This window comes from Pelmatolapia mariae, linkage group LG2, assembly GCF_036321145.2.
Source record: "Pelmatolapia mariae isolate MD_Pm_ZW linkage group LG2, Pm_UMD_F_2, whole genome shotgun sequence".
Lineage (NCBI taxonomy): Eukaryota > Metazoa > Chordata > Actinopteri > Cichliformes > Cichlidae > Pelmatolapia > Pelmatolapia mariae.
In genome coordinates, this window is record NC_086228.1 from 2,240,952 (window position 1) to 2,261,433 (window position 20,482).

Here is a 20,482-nt window from a genome sequence, read left to right on the forward strand (position 1 = left end):
CAGCAGCAGCAGCTGTTCTTCTCTGGGTGAGTAGCTTAATGTTGTTCATGTGTAATTCACGTTGAGTAGGCTAACCATGTTATTAAATTAATGCATGTAAGGTGAACTAGCAAACACCGTCGTAGTTACATGCAGCTGTCTTCTTGTTTGATGGCAGATACTCCCTTCACCCTGGCCAAAAAGGCTAAAATGACCAAAGAAGAAGTGGGAAACAGTTAAACATGAGAGGTTTTTGGACAAGTTTGTGTTTTTTCCATTGATTAAGCACTGCTTCCAGCCAAGAGTGATACCATATATGCCCTATAGCTGCAGAAAAGGGTAACATTGTTATCTTTTTACAAAAAAAACAGCTTTTTGGACCAATTCTGTGTTCTCCATTCTTTAAGCACCGGTTTGAGCACCGTTTAAGCACCGGCACCATTTCAAAAGTACTTTGGTGCGTTTGGTACTGGTATCGGATAAAACCTAAACGATACCCATCCCTAGTAATGAGTGTAGGGTTAAGGAGAATGGTTTTGTTATCATATAATCAGCAGCATACATATTGTATTAACCAAGTATAGCTTCAGACTATATTAAGAAGAGCAAACATACTGGCAATTTGTAACCCTTGCTAAAGGAATAGTTATAATCATTTTTATGTTCATTCTAGACATTGCATTCTGTGCTGTTAAAGGAGTTGTGGCTCAGTCTGCGAATTGAGGGTCAAGAGCTTTTGGCTGGCGTTATGGTCAGCCAATCTACGGTGACTAGAGCTGTGAAAGGAATTGCATGCATGCTTACAAAACATTTATACCAGGTTATTCTTTGTTATCTTTTATCCATTTATATTCTTATACTAGGCAGAAGATTAAGTTTTGAGTAGTGACATTTAGGACAGTTCAAGTGAAACGTTTATTCAATATGCTACATATGCAGTTTTAGATTGATACACACACGAGAGCGGCCTCTGTCTGGTTGTGAATCTTAGTAGGCGAGGTGAGAGGTGAAACCAAGTGCATCTGAGGTCACGTACACCCACACACACACACACAGTAGTAGATTCATTTATAGGTAAGAGTTTAATCATATTTTGCTTGTAACTGCAAGTTGTGCCTGCAAAAGAACAGTTTGTGCAGAACGTGTGCCTGATGTTCCAGAGAGATAAGCGAGAGCGTCCGGCGGTGACAGGAAGACACCTGTGATGGAGACGAGGCGAGGTTCTTTTCAAACTATGTCAAAAGTCGTTAACAGATGTTTGTGGTTTTGGATTGACGTAGGCAAGTATTGTATCTGCTTTATGCGTGAAGGGGCGTTGTATTACCCCGACCATATAAAACCTTTGTCTTGAGTATTGTTCGAGAGATCTACCGCTGATGTTTTGCAGGGTTACATCTCCCACGCGTGTGTCATTAAAATCATCGTTTGACCTTACCTCGTTGGACCAAGAGTTGTTATTTTGAATTCTCTCCAGTATCCCTCCTTTAATATTTTGAACCTTAACATGAGTATAAAAACAAACAGCTGGACAGCAGAAGAATCAGAAAAACATCCTCAAACTTTTTTTATGTTTTCCAGGTTAGACTGAAGGATGGACAGTACATCAGGCAGTGCGATGGAGGTGGCAGCACTTGGTCGGCCTTTCAGCGTGGGGATGCTGTACAACTGTTGCAGTGACGCACTCGTCCCTGGTAAGAATTCACATGTAATGAGTGGATGATGGGGTGGGTGCAGTTTTCTCTGTAGTGGGGTCGGGTGGGCTGTCCCGGGCTCTGTGGGGCCGGGCGGCGCTGCTGCACTGGGCCCTGGTCCGGATGGGCCTGGGCCCCCTTTCCCTGGCGGGTTGCAGAGTATGGGGGTGCCTACTGGGGTCAGCGGGGGAGCTGGCCCCAGGGAGGGGTCACTTGCCCCTCCCTTTCTTCCCTCCCCATCTCCAGAGGCATCCCCCCCCTCTGTCCCCTTCTGGCTGCCTCTGCCTCAATTTTATCTCACAACTTAGACATTCACATTACTCACACTCTCATAACACATACATATAGGATCTTGGGGGTGGGCTCACAACACGGACTCCAAATTACCATCAGGGTGTACACCTCACCCCTGGCGTCGTTGCCCACCTCTCAATTTTAAATACACGTAGACATTGAGGGCTAGCAGGAGGGGCTATGCGCTTACCTGCTGCTCTCTGGCAGGTAGCTCCATGCTCTCCTGGGTTTTAAATGCACCTTAGAACACACATACATCAACACTACATATGAGCGGGTGGAGGGAGGTTTGGAGTCTTCTCACACCCCCAGTCTCTGTGGCCTGCTGGAGCGGGGGGGCCAGGAGGACGAGTTGGCCGTCCGACTGGGGTCTGGAATATGGGGCCTCCCTGCTGCTGCGGAGTCGGGGCGGTCTGCTTCTCCCCACTGCAGGGAAAAGGGTAACACCACCTGGGTCTGGGTGCAGTTTCCCCCTCCAGGGGCAAGGGTACCTAGACCCGGTTCTTAGAGTACGCTTGGGGAGTGTGATTGTGTGTACAGCGTCTCTTTATGTCTGTCTCCACGTTGGTTGAGTGTGGAGTAATTGCATATGAGAGCATGAGGGTGGGAATGGATGTTTGTATTTGAGTGTGCCTGTATGTCTGTGTCTATATGTCAGGTTGGGTATCAGACGCCACCTCTCTGGGGACATCTCAGGCCCTCCAAGGTTTGGAGGCCCATCTCCCCCCACCACTTCCCCTGCCGGTGGCAGACGCCCTCAGACATCGGTGCGTTGGTGGCTCTTTGTGTCCGGGGGTGGGCGTCCAGGTACACACCGGCTCACTCCTTGGTGGCTGCTTATCGGGGCCTGGAACCTGGGGCTCGCTCGGGCCACTTCGGGGGTGGGGTGCCCTCGGCCTCTCGGCCTGGGGCTCGGTCACTCAGGCACAGCTGGCTGCCGGTGGAGCTCACGGGCACGTCACTGAAACCCCCCCTGGCTTCTGCTCCGCGGCTGCTGAGTGATCCCTCATCTGGGACTCTCCTCAGCTCTTTCTGGGACAGTGGCGCGGCTACCCCTCTGTTGGTCTTCCTTGGTCTCTTGTGTTCTGGGGGCCTCTGGATGTCTGGAGTTTTGATCTCCTCCACACCTGCTTCATGCCCTGGAGGACGGGGCAGTGGCCCCCCCACACCCTCTAGCAGATCATTACATGAAGGAACCTTTTAAATACAAGCGCGCTCATGCTCGCGCTCATGCTCACAGGTGTACACACCAGGTGATCGATATATGTATTTTTTGTCTGCTTATTTTGTTGGTTTTTGTTTTTTGCCCTTTATCCTCATCCCTCTTCTCCGCTGTTTTTTTCCCCCCCTCTTTCTTTCTCCCTTCTCCCTTTTCTTTTCCCCTGTCCCGTATCTAGCAAGTAAAAATAAATTAAAAAAAAATAAAAATAAAATAAACAATAAAAGGTAAATCAAATGGACCATTACGGCAAGGCTGGGATGGTCCATTTGGTAAAGTAAATCCGTTGGGCATCTTTCTTCGCCTTTAGACAACAATTCTGATGACAAAAGAACCAAACGGGACAGGCAAAAAAAGAAAAAAAAAAAAAAAAAAAAAAAAGGGAAGAATTCACATGTAAAGATTCTTGATGCATCACAAACTTTCATTTTTTAAAGCCAGTCGACTGTAGAATATATAATAATAATATAATAATAATGCATTTTATTTGTGGGTGCCTTTCAGAAACCCAAGGTCACCTTACAAAAAAACTAAATTAATAAAAGGAACAGTAGTCATAAAATACGTAAAATAAGTTAAAATTACAAAACAGAGCTTGACAACAGATAAAATCAGCATTAAAGCAAATAAGCCAGTTCAAACAGATGTGTTTTGAGCTGTGTCTTAAATATGGAGAGGGAGTCAATATTTCTTAATGCAGGAGGAAGAGACTTCCAGAGCCGAGGAGCAGAGCGACTGAAAGCTCTGTTCCCCATAGTAATAAGGTGTGAGGACGGAACAGTAAGATGAATAGCAGATGATGATCTGAGAGGGCGGGAAACAGTGGTGATATGGAGCAGGTCACACAAATATGAAGGAGCAGATTTATGGATACACTTGTATGTAAGAAGTAAGATTTTAAAATTTATCCTGGCTTCTATGGGCAACCAGTGAAGCTGCTGAAGAACTGGGGTAATATGAGCTCTTAACGGAGTACGAGTTATGACCCGAGCTGCAGAATTTTGAATAAGTTGGAGTTTATGAAGGGACATTTTAGGGAGACCAAATAGGAGGGAATTACAGTAATCAATACGGAACGTAATAAGACTATGGACAAGGATGGCAGCAGCATGGGGGTAAGGAAGGGACGGAGTCGGTTAATATTACGTAAGTGGAAGTAAGCAGACCGGGTTATGTAATTAATGTGAGACTGGAATGAAAGAGTATTATCAAGGATGACACCCAAACTCTTAACCTGAGGGGAGGGAAGGGTAGGAGAATTTTCAATGTTAATGGAAAAACTGTGGGATTTGGTTATGATAGATGGTGTACCAACAAGTAAAACTTCAGTTTTATTACTGTTGAGTTTGAGAAAATTGGAGGAGAACCAGGATCCAATCTCAATAAGACAGTTTGAGAGGGAGGTAGGTGGGAGGGATGAATTGGGTTTAGAAGAAAGGTAGAGCTGGGTGTCATCGGCATAACAGTGACAATTTATATTATATTTTCGGAATATATGAACAAGAGACAGCAAATAAATAATGAATAAAAGAGGCCCTAATACTGAACCCTGGGGCACACCAGCAGAAACAGGATAGAGAGTTAAGGAAAGGGATTTAAATTGGATAAACTGAGTGCGGTCTGAGAGATAGGAGGTAAACCAGGTAAGTGGGGTATGACTAATACCAATGGAAGCTAACCAGTTCAGGAGAATATTGTGAGAAATGGTATCAAATGCCGCACTAAGTTCAAGAAGGATGAGGATGGATAGGAGACAAGAATCAGCTGCCATCAGAAGGTCATTGGTAATTCTTAACAGAGCAGTTTCTGTGCTATGATTGGGGTGGAAACCAGATTGAAATTGTTCATAGAGATTATGGTCATTGAGATGTAAATGAAGCTGGGCGGCGACAACTTTTTCAAGAATTTTTGAAATAAAGGGGAGATTTGATATAGGGCGAAGATTATCAGTTATTGGGGTCTGCACCAGGCTTTTTGAGAATTGGAATAACAGAAGCCTTTTTCAGAGATGAAGGAACGATTCCAGTGTTAAGGGAGCAATGAATAATATTGGTTATGAGAGGTGCTAACGAGGGAAGACAGGCTTTAACTAACACAGTAGGGAGAGGGTCAAGTTGACAGGTGGATGACTTAGATTTTTTAATGAGATTAGATACATCAGTTATGGAGGGAAGAGTAAAGCTTGAAAATAACTGACAGGAAGACAGTGGGGGAACCAGGAAGTCTACTTCAGAGTCAGGAGCTCCTAAAGATTTAAGTTGACGGTGAATGTCTGAGATTTTACAAGTGAAAAAAGAGATAAGAGAATTGCAAAAATCAACAGAATACATGTGGGAGGGGAATGTGTCTGGAGGTGTTGTAATTTTACTGAACAATGAATAGAAGGACCTGGAGTTGCAGTCCTTATAGAACAAAACATGATCGTTGTACATTTCTTTATGTACAGTAAGTCCGGTTTTCTTGAATAGACGTTCGAGTTGGCGTCCTTTAGCTTTAAGGTGACGCAGGTCAGAGGTAAACCATGGAGCTGAATGGGAAAATGAGACAGTTCGATGTTTAAGGGGAGCAAATATGTTAAGAAGGTTATGAAGGTTGACATTATAATGACAAACGAGTTCATGAGGGGTTGAGGAGCTGTGGATAGATGGAAGGTCATGGACGGCAGATGAAAAAACAGCTGGGTTGATATTACTAATTTTCCTAAAAGTGATATTACGAGAGATACAGGTTTTGGAAGCGGTTATGTTTGCATCAAAAGAAATAAACATATGATAAGACTGGGGAAACAATGTGGCTTTACAATGGGTGGGGGTAATGCCAGAACAACAGACCAAATCCAGGATATGACCTTTAGAATGGGTAGGAAATTTTATGTACTGTAGAAGCCCAAAACCTTCCAGGCAGGAGGTAAAATCTCTGGAAAGAGGGATTTTATCATCGTCCATATTAGGGGTGGGCGATATAAACGATATACGATAGAAACGATATAAATCTGGCCAACGATAGAGATTTTGACTATACCGCTCTATCGCGATAGCGCATGTTGATGATGTCATCAAGCTGCCCCTGTTTTGGTTGAAAGCATCGCAGCGGCTACAACCATTATCATCTGCAAATTATGCCGGGCGACGGTCACAGCAAAGAGATGAAGCACTTTTGAAATATGGGGAAAGCCAAAAACTGCGCTTCCTCCACTTCCCTACCATTGATTCATTAATGTTGAATTCTCTCGCAGCTGTTCTATTCCCATGTTGTTGCAGTATATCAATAACTAACCTCGTATTGTAGATGAATAATCTCAGTTGTTCTCCTGACTGAAGTTTGGCCCGTGTATAGCATCCTGCTATACGATTGCATTCGTCCCTGACCACCAGAATCCCTCACCTTAACTTTTATCAAGTGGAAAAAAAAGTTGGCGTTCATCCTCCAGCTTCACTGTGCTAATGTTATGCTAACATAGCTGTGTCGCTAGCAATCACGTAGCACAACATTATATACCAGGTAGTCCAACTTCAGTAACCCTGCAAACGCCACTGCTGTTTAGTTTTCTGTCTTCATTTATGTTGGAAGTAATAGCAGAGCTGTACGTTTTAATTAGTTTCAAAAATCTCTGTCAGAACATGGTATGTCATGTTTAGGTGGAAGCTAGCGAGCTAACTTCCTGCTAACTTCTAACTCTGTTAAATTTAATAAATTCTGTTTTCATGGATGCCTGGATGTTAAACTTAATTGTTACACCTGGTAAAGCAGCAACGCTGATGATTTTATTAAAGATGGAAGAATTTAGACTGTTTTTAACTCTCAGTATTCGTTTGACTTTGGGACCTGAAGGGGACGGAGTTTTGGACCCAGATTACTCCGCGAAGCTCCTCACTACGGCAGCCATAATGCTCTGACATCAAAACATTTTTTAACAGATTTCTGCACGCCAAAATTGGTTCGAGGTCAGTAAGCACAACCAGAATTCATACATAAGGCACACTCTCGATTTTTGAGAAAATTAAAGGATTTTAAGTGTGCCTTATAGTGGGGAAAATACGTTATACAGAAGAAAAGAATATATTGCGATATATATCGTTACCGCACGTGCTTCAAATTATATCGCGATATGGATTTTAGGCCATATCACCCAGCCCTAGTCCATATGAATATTGAAGTCACCGACAATGATCAGATTTGGAGAAAGTACAGAGAAATGAGTGAGAAGAGCAGAAAATTCATTTAAAAACTCCTTATTTGGCTTAGATGGCCGATAAACAGTACATATGATGGTGGGGGTAAATCCAGGGAGCTGTAGTGCAATGTATTCAAATGAATGGGAGGGAGGGGCAGAGACAGGGAGAACTTTCCAGTGCTTCCGGTGAATTATCACGAGACCTCCGCCCCTCCCCGAGATGCGAGGTTGACAGGTGTAAACAAACTCAGATGGAGTCATTGAGAGAAACAAAGTCATTGGGCTGTTGCCATGTTTCAGTCAAGCAAAGAAAGTCCAACTTACGATCACAGAGGAGATCATGTACGAGATGTCCCTTACCAGTGAGAGAGCGGATGTTTAATAGACCGAAGTTGATGCTGGAGTTACCATGCCTGACAGTAGGCTTAGTTGATCTAGCCAGGTGGGCCAGCACACTGTGGTCAACAGCATGGTCAGTCTTGCAGGGAGGACGACGAGTTTTTGACCAGATGGAAGATATTGAGTTAGTGTCACTGATGTTGAACTTCCGCCGAAGCCCTCGGTGGATATACCTGCGGCGGGGCTTGAAGGCGATGTCCGGGTAGAAGTATAGAGCCACAGGTGGAGAGATAGCCAGGCAAAAACGGAGCCGCAAAAGATCCTTAGCAGAGTACTGGAGAAGAGCTGTCGCCGGGTGATGAATGATGGATAAAAAAACCCAGGTGAGCACGAGCCACACCAACACCCTGTGGATCCGCATCTTAATCAGGGCCAAGCACTGAACACAAATGAAGGGACCGAACAACCACCTGACAGCTGCAGCGCAAGCAATAGAAGCCCGCAAATAATGCGAAAACAAGTCAAAACAGGGTTGCGCCTTAGATACTTGATTCAAATTGTCGTCAGCAACTGAAAAAAAGCGTTCACTTGACCGGAAGTCTGATTGATTGATTGAATCTTTATTTATATATATATACCCATACCAACATACCCGTGCACCCGCACACACATGAAAATATTGGACAAGAACACCCTATCAAATCTCTACCTCCTCCCTGTACCCTGTAAAAACCACATCCTTAACCCTTGTGTTGTCCACGGGTCATTTTTGTCCTCTACAGAAATCTTTTGCTATCAAAAATGTGTTTTTTATTCATCAAATGGTCTGAAAATAACAGAAGTTATTCATTACTATACTATGCATGATTGGAATAAGTTTTAAGTAATTAGATTTATTTATGGGGTTTTTATTGGATTTTATAACACCTGTGGTCCTCGTGGACAAAAATGACCCCAAAGTACAAAGTGTTGCAAAAGGCCGTATTTTCACAACATACTGCTTTCAAACATCTTTGATCTTGGATCACTGATGTTTGGGGTCAAGCACTGGTCATAACAACCACAACAACAACAACAACAGGCAGCACAATGAGGAGGCAGGTGCTCTATATTCAATGAAATTTTATTTATACTGCGCCAAATCAAAACAACAGTCGCATCAAAGTGCTTCGTATTGTAAGGTCGATCCTACAATAATACATACACAGAAAGTATGCTCACAAGCCTCCATTGCACTAGAGATTTGCATACTTTGATGAGCATACTTTTTTTTTCCATGTTGTGCAAAGCAATGACGAGTAGAACAAAGCACATATTGTCCTCTAGTATAATGAGGAGGGAGAATCAATGTTCAGGAAGATCCAGGGTTAGAAGATATAGAAAATATTGTCAATATTTAGAGCACATGCTACCCTTTCTCTGAAAAAGCACATCACCCACCTGCAGAAGTGGAAGAAGGCTATGAAGTGAAGAAAAGTGATGAAGAATCTGAACTATGTTCAAGTAGGTTCTCAGGCATCCAGGACATGGTTGTCTGAGGAGCTTGGAAAGAAAGTGACTGGGCTTCTGGAAGTTTCTTGAGTTTTCAGAATGTGAAACTGGAATAGAAGATGTGTCAGAGGACTGCACATCATCCATTTCAATTATGATGAAGACAAAGAATCAAGCAGGAAAGAGGAGTCAGCTGAGACAGAGGAATATTTGCAGTAATGTGAGGAAACATTGATCTGGTCTTCTATCCTTCCCAGTGACAGACGATGCATGACTCTCTCATGTGCCTCAGAGAAAGATAATCTATCACAGTCCAAGCACATGTGCCAGGTCCCATACTCCTTCATTGGCTTTCTACTCGAGTACTGAAAGCATTACACACAGTGTATTCTGCTTGTATTCTGCTTTTTAACGTTCACATGCCAATGGATGCATCAGAGACCAAGTTGGGGTTCAGTAACTTGCCCAAGGACACCTTGGTAAGAACTCCAGACTAGAGCACACAGAGATTGAACCAACAACCATCCAATTAGCAGATGAGCTGCTCTACAGCCAACTCAATGACAAACAAGGAGGGACAACGAGAGGGGAAAAAGATGGATCGAATGCAGCTGTAGGCTTATGTGGGTCTGTTGATTCTTACTGCCGTGCATCCAGTAAAGTCGCTACGACCAGTTTATGACATCCTGAGTCTGGTAGAGCAGTTTTAAAGGTGACACAAGATTAATCATAGAAGCGCAAAAATGATATAATTTCTTGATAAAGACACAATAGATGATCATCGGGGGCTGAGATAGATTTTGGTCGCCCGACCGGAGATATCACTTGCTCCGCAACGTCGGGCTAGCGATTTTGCGAGCCCTGTTGTTCATGACACAAACGCGCTCCCATTTGAGGTGTATGGAACAAGTGGGTGTTTCTCCTGTGTGTGGTAAGATCCTGATACTGATGTGACTGTATGAGCACCAAGTCCCGTTCAGAAGACTCTGTCCATTCCAACAGAACATCCCAAGTAAACCTATGAGATAAAAACATGGGCAGTATGTGATGCAGGTCCAGCTGTACATGGAACATGCTAGTGTACGATGGCAAACGGTCTGTCCTGCAGTCAGGACATGCGAGTTGTCCCTAACATTGCAGGTTTCCAAAAGAAAACAATCACCTGTAACAACTTGTTTACTGTATATGACCCTGGCCTGCAACTGCAGAAAAGAAAGCTGTCCATGATGGGACCAGTACAGAGGAATAAACCTGAGCTTCCTCCTGCACTTGTGTCAAATATGGACACACCTTTGTTCTCATGAAAGTTTGCCTTCACTCAGACCCATGCCCTGGTGTCCTACCATGCCAAAATATAGAAAAATGTCAGGTAATGAGCTGGAATAAAGTTGAATAAAACCTTGAAACACAGAGATGGATGATATTTTATACTTATGGCTTTATAAACAGTCAAAGCAGGCGGGGTCATTTTTGAGCCCAGAGGACAGCAGATGTGATTATTTGCTGCCAGTAAAAAACTTAAAGTAGTTTAAAAACAGCTTTCTAAATTAACTTTGACATAAACCCATTTGTGATCATCTGCTAAAGCAACCGACTCTGGTTGTGAAACAATAATCACAATAACTGATGATTTGATTTATTTTTTTACCCAAAACAAAGAAAAAATTCATTTTTATGAGGTTTTTATCAGACTTAAATTTGAAATGGAATAAAAAAAATGTGTCAGAATCTTTGAATTAAGTTTTAATTAAAAGTGGGGAAAAATCCACTTCATAGTAATTAAGTATCAATCAAACCAGATGGGGACATTTTTGACCCCTGAGGACCACAGGTGTGATTATGTGCTGCCATTTAAAAATTATAAATGGTTCAAAAAAATTTTTTTCACTAAAGTTCAACATACAGCACTCTGTAGTTAGTCAGATAGTCAAAATTATCTGAACAATTAAATATTTTATTTTCTTGTTTTATTTCCACTCGAAAACACAGTGTATTTTATATAAACAAGGTCTGGTGGCCCTAAAATGTAAAATGTTGGGTAAATTTTGTGTTAATGTGTTGGTCTTAAGTAAAACTAAGACGTAACATTAAATTGATTGACAAAGTATACTTTATATTTTAAAAACAGTTAAATGAAGTTTGGACATTTTTGACCCCTGAGGACCACAGGTGTGATTATGTGCTGCCATTTAAAAATGTTAAATGGTTCAAAAACAAAATTCTCACTAAAGTTCAACATACAGCACTCTGTAGTTAGTCAGATAGTCAAAATTATCTAAACAATTAAATATTTCATTGTCTGATTTTATTTTTGCTCAAAAACACAGTGTACTTTATGTAAACATAGTGTGGTGGCCCTAAAATGTAAAATGTTGGGTAAATTTTGTGTTAATATGTTGGTCTTAAGTAAAACTAAGGTGTAACATTGAATTGATTGACAATTTATAATTTATATTTTAAAAAACAGTCAAATGAAGTTTGGACATTTTTGACCCCTGAGGACCACAGGTGTGATTATGTGCTGCCATTTAAAAATGTTAAATGGTTCAAAAACAAAATTCTCACTAAAGTTCAACATACAGCACTCTGTAGTTAGTCAGATAGTCAAAATTATCTAAACAATTAAATATTTTATTTTCTTGTTTTATTTCCGCTTAAAAAACAGGGTGTATTTTTTGTAAACAAGGTATGGTGGCCCTAAAATGTGTAATGTTGGTTAAATTTTGTGTTAATGTGTTGTTCTTAAGTAAAACTAAGATGTAACACTGAATTGATTGACAATTTATACTTTATACTTTAAAAAACACTCAAATGAAGTAGGGACATTTTTGACCCCTGAGGACCACAGGTGTATGGAAATCGGGAGGACATTATGAGGGTTAAACCGCTTTTTAAACTGCACCATGCTCGGACATTGCTTCATATCTTTACTTTACTCCATACACAGAGATGCAAAAACTTTTTAATGTTGTACAGATACAAGGATGTTTTAAATTTAATTCCCCCCTCAAATTGTATCCCCGTTCCCTTTTAGAAAACAGTTTTAGAATATTGTCAGGAAGCAGGTTATTTATTGCTTTATACATAATTTGTGCAGTGAGAAAATGAACCAGATTTGTGAATTTTAGAATTTTTGATTTTAAGAATAGTGGATTTGTATGATCTCTGTAACCAGTTTTATGGATTATCCTTATGGCCCTTTTTTGTAATATAAAGATTGATGATAGCGAACATTTGTAAGTATTGGCCCAAACCTCTGCACAGTAATGCAAATATGGTGCAATCAGGGAACAATAGAGAATGTGGAGGGATTTATATTGTTGAAGTTGGCATACAGACTTCTGCTATTAAAATGTATTATTGATAATTTATTTTCTGTGTTGATGGTGTGTTTAAACTGTTCATCAGTGAAGTAGCAGCAGTTATTGCTGATGTTGTAGAAGAAATTATTTTCCAGGTCTATATCCTTTTCTAAGTCTAGAACATTATGGTCTGTGTATCGAAATGTTCTCAGTTCCAGATTATCATAAACAGAATTCCAGTGAGTTATATTGATATTGTTGCCGGATGCAGATGAAGTTCTTTTAGACTGAGCCATGTGTTGTGTTGTGTGTCACGTCACGTGTGTATTCATACCTCCAGAGTAAGTTGAACCTCAGTATTTGTCCAGCTCCTCCATATTTCTGATGACCAACACTTTGGCTTGTTCCGGTGTTCCACTGAGTTTAATGAATACTTTACAGTTGGTGGTCCATGTATTTTGAATTTTTCCCTGTTTCTTCAAGTAATGTGCTTTCCTGGCAATGTCCGCATTTCTTTTTGTCAGATGTTCATTCATGAAGACATCGGATCCTTTCAGTTTCTTCCCTTGTTTTAACAAGGTTTTGTTTTGTATTTTCTGTTAGCAAATCTCACAATGATGGCTGGTTTGTCACTGTCATTTTTTCGGGGTAGAGGCTGGCAAGCCTCAATGTTGTTATAATCCACTTCCACACCTTTGGACCGTAGAAAGGTAACCACTTGAAGCTCCGTGGAGTTGACATCTTCCTCTCCTGGCCCTCCTACATTGTCAGCGGCGACCGCCCGGGCGTATGACCGGGGTTTGATGCGAAGCCCCGTGATGATGACATCGTTTATCCGGGTGTACTGCTCCAAATCCGCCACTCTGTTCTCCAGGTACGCCAGCCGCCGATCCTTCTCGGCGTTCTGGATGCGGAGAACCTTAACTTCCTCGACCAGGTCCAGGATGGCTTTCATCTGCAGTTTGACAGCAGAAATCTCCTCTGTTATAAACTCCAGCGACTTCTTAATATCGTCGCCTTCCTCGGCTGACAGAACTTTTTTCGGGCCCATGCTGAGAGACGCTCTTGTAGCGTTGCCGTGACGACCCGCTAGCTAGTTTGACACTAGCGTCCTTCGTCTAAAATATTCCAGGAGCGATGATTTAAATTAAGCAATGTTCACCGAGGTTTGTACTCATGTGCTACTCACTGGTTCTGGTCCAAAATCAACAGCAATCAAAAGCACAGAAAACTATGAAAAAAAAAAACTAGTTCAAAACTAGCTCGAGAAGCAGTGCGTGCGTATATATATATACACTGGCAGTATATATATATATATATATATATATATATATATATACACTGGCAGTATATATATATATATATATATATATATATACACTGGCAGTATATATATATATATATATATATATATATATATATATATATATATATATATATATATACACACACTGGCAGTATATATATATGTATATATATATATATATATATATATATATATATATATATATATATATTTACTGGAAGTGCTGGGTATACAAGTCTGGCCTAAGTCTTCTGCTGATGACGGCAGCAGTCCAGGAGTTAAGTTAATTGTCTTTATTTAAGTTCCACAGACGAATTGGTTGCATCAGAGCTTGCCAGGCTTGATCCAAATGCAGTGCAGCCATACGTGAACTTATAGTTGTAGAAGATACAGTACATGTGACTCTGAGCATGGTTTTCTGGAAACAGAAACAGGCAATTCTGAAATTAGTAGAGTCAAAGATAACTAAGAAACAATCACAACACATCATCTACTCAACACAGCAGTATTTTACAATGTCCACAAGGGGTCACTGTAGACCATAAAGACCATAAGCTGAAGCAGCAGACATGAGCCCAAACAGGATCCCATCACTCCAGCCTTTCTGCCAGTAAAAGTAGCCACGCCCCTAACTCCAGTATCAGATACATGATATAGAATAATTCACCCTGTAGTTGTTTTGAAGGGAGACTCTATCCACGAGGACCAAACTTTTTTATAACAGGTTGTAAACATGATATTAATGCAGTAAAGTTGGACATATATATATATCCAAGTTTCAGCTCTACAGGTTACCTCGTGGTTTTAACTGCACCCAGTTTCAGTTCAGTTTCAGTTTTATTTGTCATATGCAAGTTAGCACAGGGTCAACATTGCAATGAAATGTTTTTGACGAGCAGAAGACAGTCACTCAGCAGCATGGTACAGTAGAAGAAAATAAAATAAAAAATAAAATAATAAAAAAATAAATAGAAAAATAGTAAAGAGCAAAATATTAGAGAGACGTAGTAAAAGAGAAAAGATGACTAAATATATGTATATATAACTATATGTACACTAGTGATTAAATAAAGAAAATCTTGAAAAGGAATATGACGGGGGGCAGATGGGATATTGCACAGGAATGAGCAGCAGTACAAACAAAAGTTGTGTTAAAGTGATCTGGACTGTTCCTTTGTCCTGCTAATTTTTCATTTTTATTTTTATAATTCTCAAGGAACGTTCAAACTGAGCCTGCAAACAGAATTAAAACCTGCTGCTTGCTCAAAGTTGTTGGATTCTAGAAGCTTAGTGTTTGAAATCCTGTGAAAACAGCCGAGGTTTTTTTATTCCTGCTTCTAACTTCTATTTATGCCTTTTTGTAAAAGAAAAAAACAACAAAAAACAAGCTCTAAGTAGCTGCTGTAATCAATGTGCAACTAACAGGGCCTAAAGATAACATAAGGATAAGAACATCTTCCCTGATCTTCATGAGTAAAGTCAATCACTATTAAAACAAGTTGGCAGCCATGATGCAACACCTGGAACACCTCTTAGAGCGCTTTTCCATTTGTAGCTACTCAGATTGGCTTAGTCGACTGAGTCTTTATGATTTTATCATTAGCTGGTAATACCTGGTACCAGATACTTTTTAGTACCTACTGCATGTCACTGATTGGGTGATCAGTGACATGCAGTCTTTTGACAGTGGCGTGTAGCACTTACGTGGAGTTATATACAGGACCAATGGATAATTACCAAGGTAATGAGTAATTTGGGCTAGTATCAGAAGGTTAAGAACGACTCTTAGAGCTCTGGTATGTGAATGGCAGAGAAACCAGACAAAACACATTTGCGTAGCTTAAAAGTGCTTTAGTAGGGTTAAGCCTTTTAGAAGAATTTTGTAACCACACAGTATTACAACAGGTTTAACAGAACTTCAAGTATAAAATTCTCCCCCAAAGTAGCAAAAAAATAGAATAAAATAAAATTGTGCACAAGTAAAAGAATTAGTCTTTTTTTAAGTCCAAATGGTACCGGTGGGGCCCATGACAAACGGGTGTAGTTTGTCCGATGAGGACTGTGTGTGTGATTGTCTCTACTTGTACAGTAGAGGATTGTAGTCCATCAATGTGCAAATGAGCGTGCGTGTGTATGTATATCGTCTCCTAGGATCTTGGGTTGACTCGCCATCCAGTGAACACTGGAACACTCTGGGTTCTGGAATCGCTGACCTGGTCTTTAGATTCGTCCCATATAAAAACCTGACCGCCGTCGAGTGGATGCTCAGCGTTTACGTGAAGCCACAGCTCAGTAAACCTTCCGGTTTCGCTCTGCCCTCGATAACAAAGTTTTAGTCCGCCTGCTCTGTTCGGCTGTAGAAGCAAGAGACTGAAAACTTGGGAGCTGATACTAAGGAGGGACAAGAGCTGCATAGAGCTTCACCGATTGGCTGACATGTGAGGAGTGGAGTAAAACAATAGGCTCTCATCAGAGCTCATCAACCCTCTGAGAAAACTTAACCCTTGTTTGACCAGAGCATATATATAAATCTGTCCCTTTTTTGTTTAAATAAATATATTGATCTTGTTCCACTTTCATTAACAGGGACAGTAAGAATAGAAACAATGAACATTAAATGTTTTACTTTTTCTTCTCTTTTGTTTGAGATGATTTTAGGAACTGGGTTACAGGCGTCACTAAATTAGTTATTAGAACGTTTCCCTCACGAAAATCCAAACTACCATTTTGATATTATTACTGTCATTGTCTTAAATACTGAAAACTCAGATGCAGAGCCTGAACTCAGTTAATCTGGTTCATCCAGACAAACAAAAGATGTGTGCTTGTTTTACTATTTTCATTTCATTTTGGTGAATATCACAAAAAGAGATGAAAAAACAAAACATGAAAAAAATCAACAGCAAAACTTTGAGAAGTTTGCTCATAGAAAGAGACCGCTTTGTTTATTTATTTTAAAATGTACATTTTTATATCATTTTTTAACATTTATTTTAGAGTGTCTGATTTAATTGATGGAGTCCTGGTAGAAATATTTTTCCTGCTTGTTCTTTTGCAGGATTGACTCTGTGGGATCGTGATGACCTGATGAAAGATATAGCAGAAAGACCACAGGCCTCTAATGAGTTTGAAATTGTTGCATCTGAATCAATTTCAGGCAAATCTTCAGCTCTAAATGTTGATGCTTCACTGAAGGCAAGTTTCCTGAGTGGACTGGTTCAGGTTGATGGATCTGCCAAATATCTGAATGATAGTAAATCTTCCAGAAATCAGGCCAGAGTAACACTGAAGTACAAGGCAACCACAAAGATCCAGGAGCTGTCCATGAATCATCTTGGAAGAGGAAATGTGAAGCATCCATATGTTTTTGATCAAGGATTAGCAACACATGTGGTCACAGCTATTCTTTATGGAGCACAAGCTTTCTTTGTGTTTGACCGTGAAGTTTCTGAACACGAAAATCATCAAGATGTTCAGGGTAACTTGAAGGTGATCATCAAGAAGATTCCCTTACTTTCTGTAGAGGGTGAAGGTTCCCTGAAGATGGAAGAGAAGGACAAAGCCAGTATTGATAAATTCTCCTGCAGGTTTTATGGAGACTTTTCTCTTCCAAAACCACCAACAACTTTTCAAGATGCAATAAAAGTCTACCAAAGCCTGCCAGGATTACTGGGAGACAAAGGAGACAAAGCTGTACCAGTGAAGGTCTGGCTGCTGCCACTGACATGTTTAGATTCTTCTGCTGCTAAACTCATCCGTGAGATCAGTACAGGATTAGTTCAAGAAGCACAGAGAGCCCTGGAGGACTTCAGTGAGCTGGAAATGAGGTACAATGATGTACTGGGAACCAGCACTGCACAGCAGTTCCCACAGATTGGTGAAAAAATGAAAACTTTTAAAGAAATGTGCTCTGAGTTCAAACTGGAATTCCAACAAACTTTGGCCAAGAAACTTCCATCAATCCGAGGAGGAGGAGAAGAGGAAGCTGAGCTTGCAGAGATCCTGAAGAAGAGACATTCTTCACCTTTCAACAGCAAAAACCTGAACGAGTGGATGGACTGTAAAGAGAGAGAAATCTACACTTTAATGTCTTTTACCAGGATGATGAAAAACACCAAAATCATCTCGTCTCAAAATGATCTGTACAAGGAAAGTCTCAGTGCAGAGCATGTTGTGTGTTTTGTTTTCACCTCTCTGGGAAAGGATGAACCGTACCTCTCAGCTTTATCAAAATACTTAAAAGGAGAAACCAACCCAGACCTTCAAGATCCTCACACTCATGATGTAGAGAAGGAACAATGGTACGCCTCAAAAGAAGTAACAGCTGAAATGAGGAGAAAAGCAAAACTCTTCAGTGATTTTGCAGAGGCCAACAAGGAGAACAAGAACATGAAGTTCCTGACAGTGGGTTTAACTAATGAGACACAGGAAGGTTCCAGCATCTACCTTTATGAAGGTGGATTTCCTGTCAGTGAGAACTTTGAGCCTCCTTCAAAGCCTGAAACTGTGACAGCAGCTGACAGAAACCACAACAGTGTGACACTGAAGATTTCTCCACCCAGATTTGGAGCAGAGAACATCACCTCCTACTCTGTTGAGTACTGTGTCAGTGGAGAGGATGGATGGCAGCAGAAGACAGAAGCAAAGGCTGAAGAAGTCACAGTGAGAGATCTGAAGCCAAACACAGAGTATGTGTTCAGATGCAGAGCAGTGACCTCAGCAGGTGTCGGGCCAGATAATCAAGTTTCTATTAAAACAACTTCAAGTGGCAGAAACACAGAAACATGTTTGGCAGAAAAACTGAGACATAGAAGTGAAAAGATCAAATCTGATTCCCCCTCAGTTTACAAACTGCCTCTGACAGAAGAACACATGAACATAGATGGATGCAGGAAGTTTAACTTTGGAGAAGAAACTGAGGGGCAGAATCGTACAATAATACTTTTTGGAGCGACTGGATCAGGAAAGTCCACTCTGATTGATGGAATGATCAACTACATTGTTGGTGTAGAGTGGGAGGACAGTTTCAGGTTTAAATTCATTAATGAGGATCAGTCAACATCACGAGCTCACAGTCAGACCTCTGAAGTCACTGTTTACAAAATCAACCACCAGGATGGATTTAAAATCCCGTTCTCTCTGACCATTGTTGACACTCCAGGCTTTGGAGATACAAGAGGCATAGAAAGAGACAGAGAGATCACAGAGCAGCTACGTAATCTCTTCTCTGCTCAGCGTGGTGTCACTGACATTGATGCTGTGTGTTTTGTAGCTCAGGCTGCTTTAGCTCGACTCACAGCAACACAGAAATATGTGTTTGATTCAGTTTTCTCAATCTTTGGCAAAGATGTGACAGAAAACATCAGGATCCTGGTGACATTCACAAACAGCCAACGTCCTCCAGTTCTAGACGCAGTAAAAGCTGCAGGTGTCCCATGTCCTAAATCAAAAGACGGGCTGCCGATTCACTTCAAGTTCAATGATTCAGCCTTGTTTGCAGAAAACACATGTGTCAAAAAATGCACAGATGATGCTGTTGATGACAATTACAATGACGATGAAGAACAATATAATCATGATGAATATAATGATGATATTAGCTTTAATGAGATGTTTTGGAACATGGGGATGAAAAGCATGGAGATATTTTTTGCTGCTCTGAATGTGATTCAAACTAAAAGCTTGACACTGACACAGGAGGTCCTCAGAGCAAGAAAGCAGCTCGAGGAATCAGTGGAAGATTTGCAGGAGCAGATTAAACTTGGATTAGCCAGGTTTGAAGAGTTAAAAACCACAAGACTTCAACTTGATGAATATGAGGCAGAGATCAACAGATATAGGAACTTTGAGTTTACAGTCGCTGTCATGAAGCCTTATAAAGCTCGTATTTCTGGTAAAGGAAACTTCCTCATCAACTGTCAGCAGTGTCATGTCACCTGTTACTATCCCTCCTCAACATCCAGGGATTCAGAGAAAGAAGGCTGTGAAGAAGCTGCATCACATGGATTCTGCACCGAGTGTCCAGGCAAATGTCACATTAATGTCCATTTTTTACAGAAGTACAAATGGGAGTATCAGAGAGTCAGAGAGAAACAAACAGTGAAAGAGCTGAAAGAAAAATATCCAAAAACCAACAAAGATCAGACAGTTGTTGAAGAACTGACATCAAACCTGAGGGATGAAGAGTGTCATCTGCGAAATGAGGTGAGGAAACTACTGCAGAGATCTGCTGAGTGTCTGGACAGACTTAGAGAGATATCAGTGAAGTCAAAACCTCTCTCCACTGAAGAGTACATCAAGCTGCTTATTAACGGAGAAGAATCAGAGACCAAACAAGGCTGGGAGGAACGAGTTAAAGCCCTGAGAGACATGGAAGGAAGGGGCCTTTTTAGTCGTTTCAAACTACATTTTATGTCACGTTCACAATTAGTTTCAGCTCCGTATGAACACTGAACCCTGCATGTGCTGAAATAGGAAAGTGAACTAATACAAATTCAGCTGTTCTCCTAAAATAGTAAAACATACTGACAGCACAAACATGAAAGTTTGGATCAAATTCCTTCACAATAAGAGTCCGTGATTTTCCCAAGTAGATTTCCACAAACACAATTAATTCGTCCTAAAGTTAAAAAAAGATCAAATACAAACACTGCAAAGTTTAAGAATAGTGAAAGAGTATAAAGAGTC

At 40.9% G+C, this 20,482-nt stretch overlaps 1 protein-coding gene across 1 annotated transcript; it reads left to right on the forward strand.

Annotated features, from left to right (window-relative positions):
• The first annotated feature begins 1,570 nt into the window (after window positions 1-1,570).
• On the forward strand, window positions 1,571-20,248 carry LOC134638081 (uncharacterized). The gene is made up of 2 exons (XM_063488687.1): window positions 1,571-1,670; window positions 16,854-20,248. The coding sequence occupies exons 1-2, from the start codon at window positions 1,571-1,573 to the stop codon at window positions 20,246-20,248; spliced, it is 3,495 nt and encodes a 1,164-aa protein (XP_063344757.1).
• The last annotated feature ends 234 nt before the right edge of the window (window positions 20,249-20,482 follow it).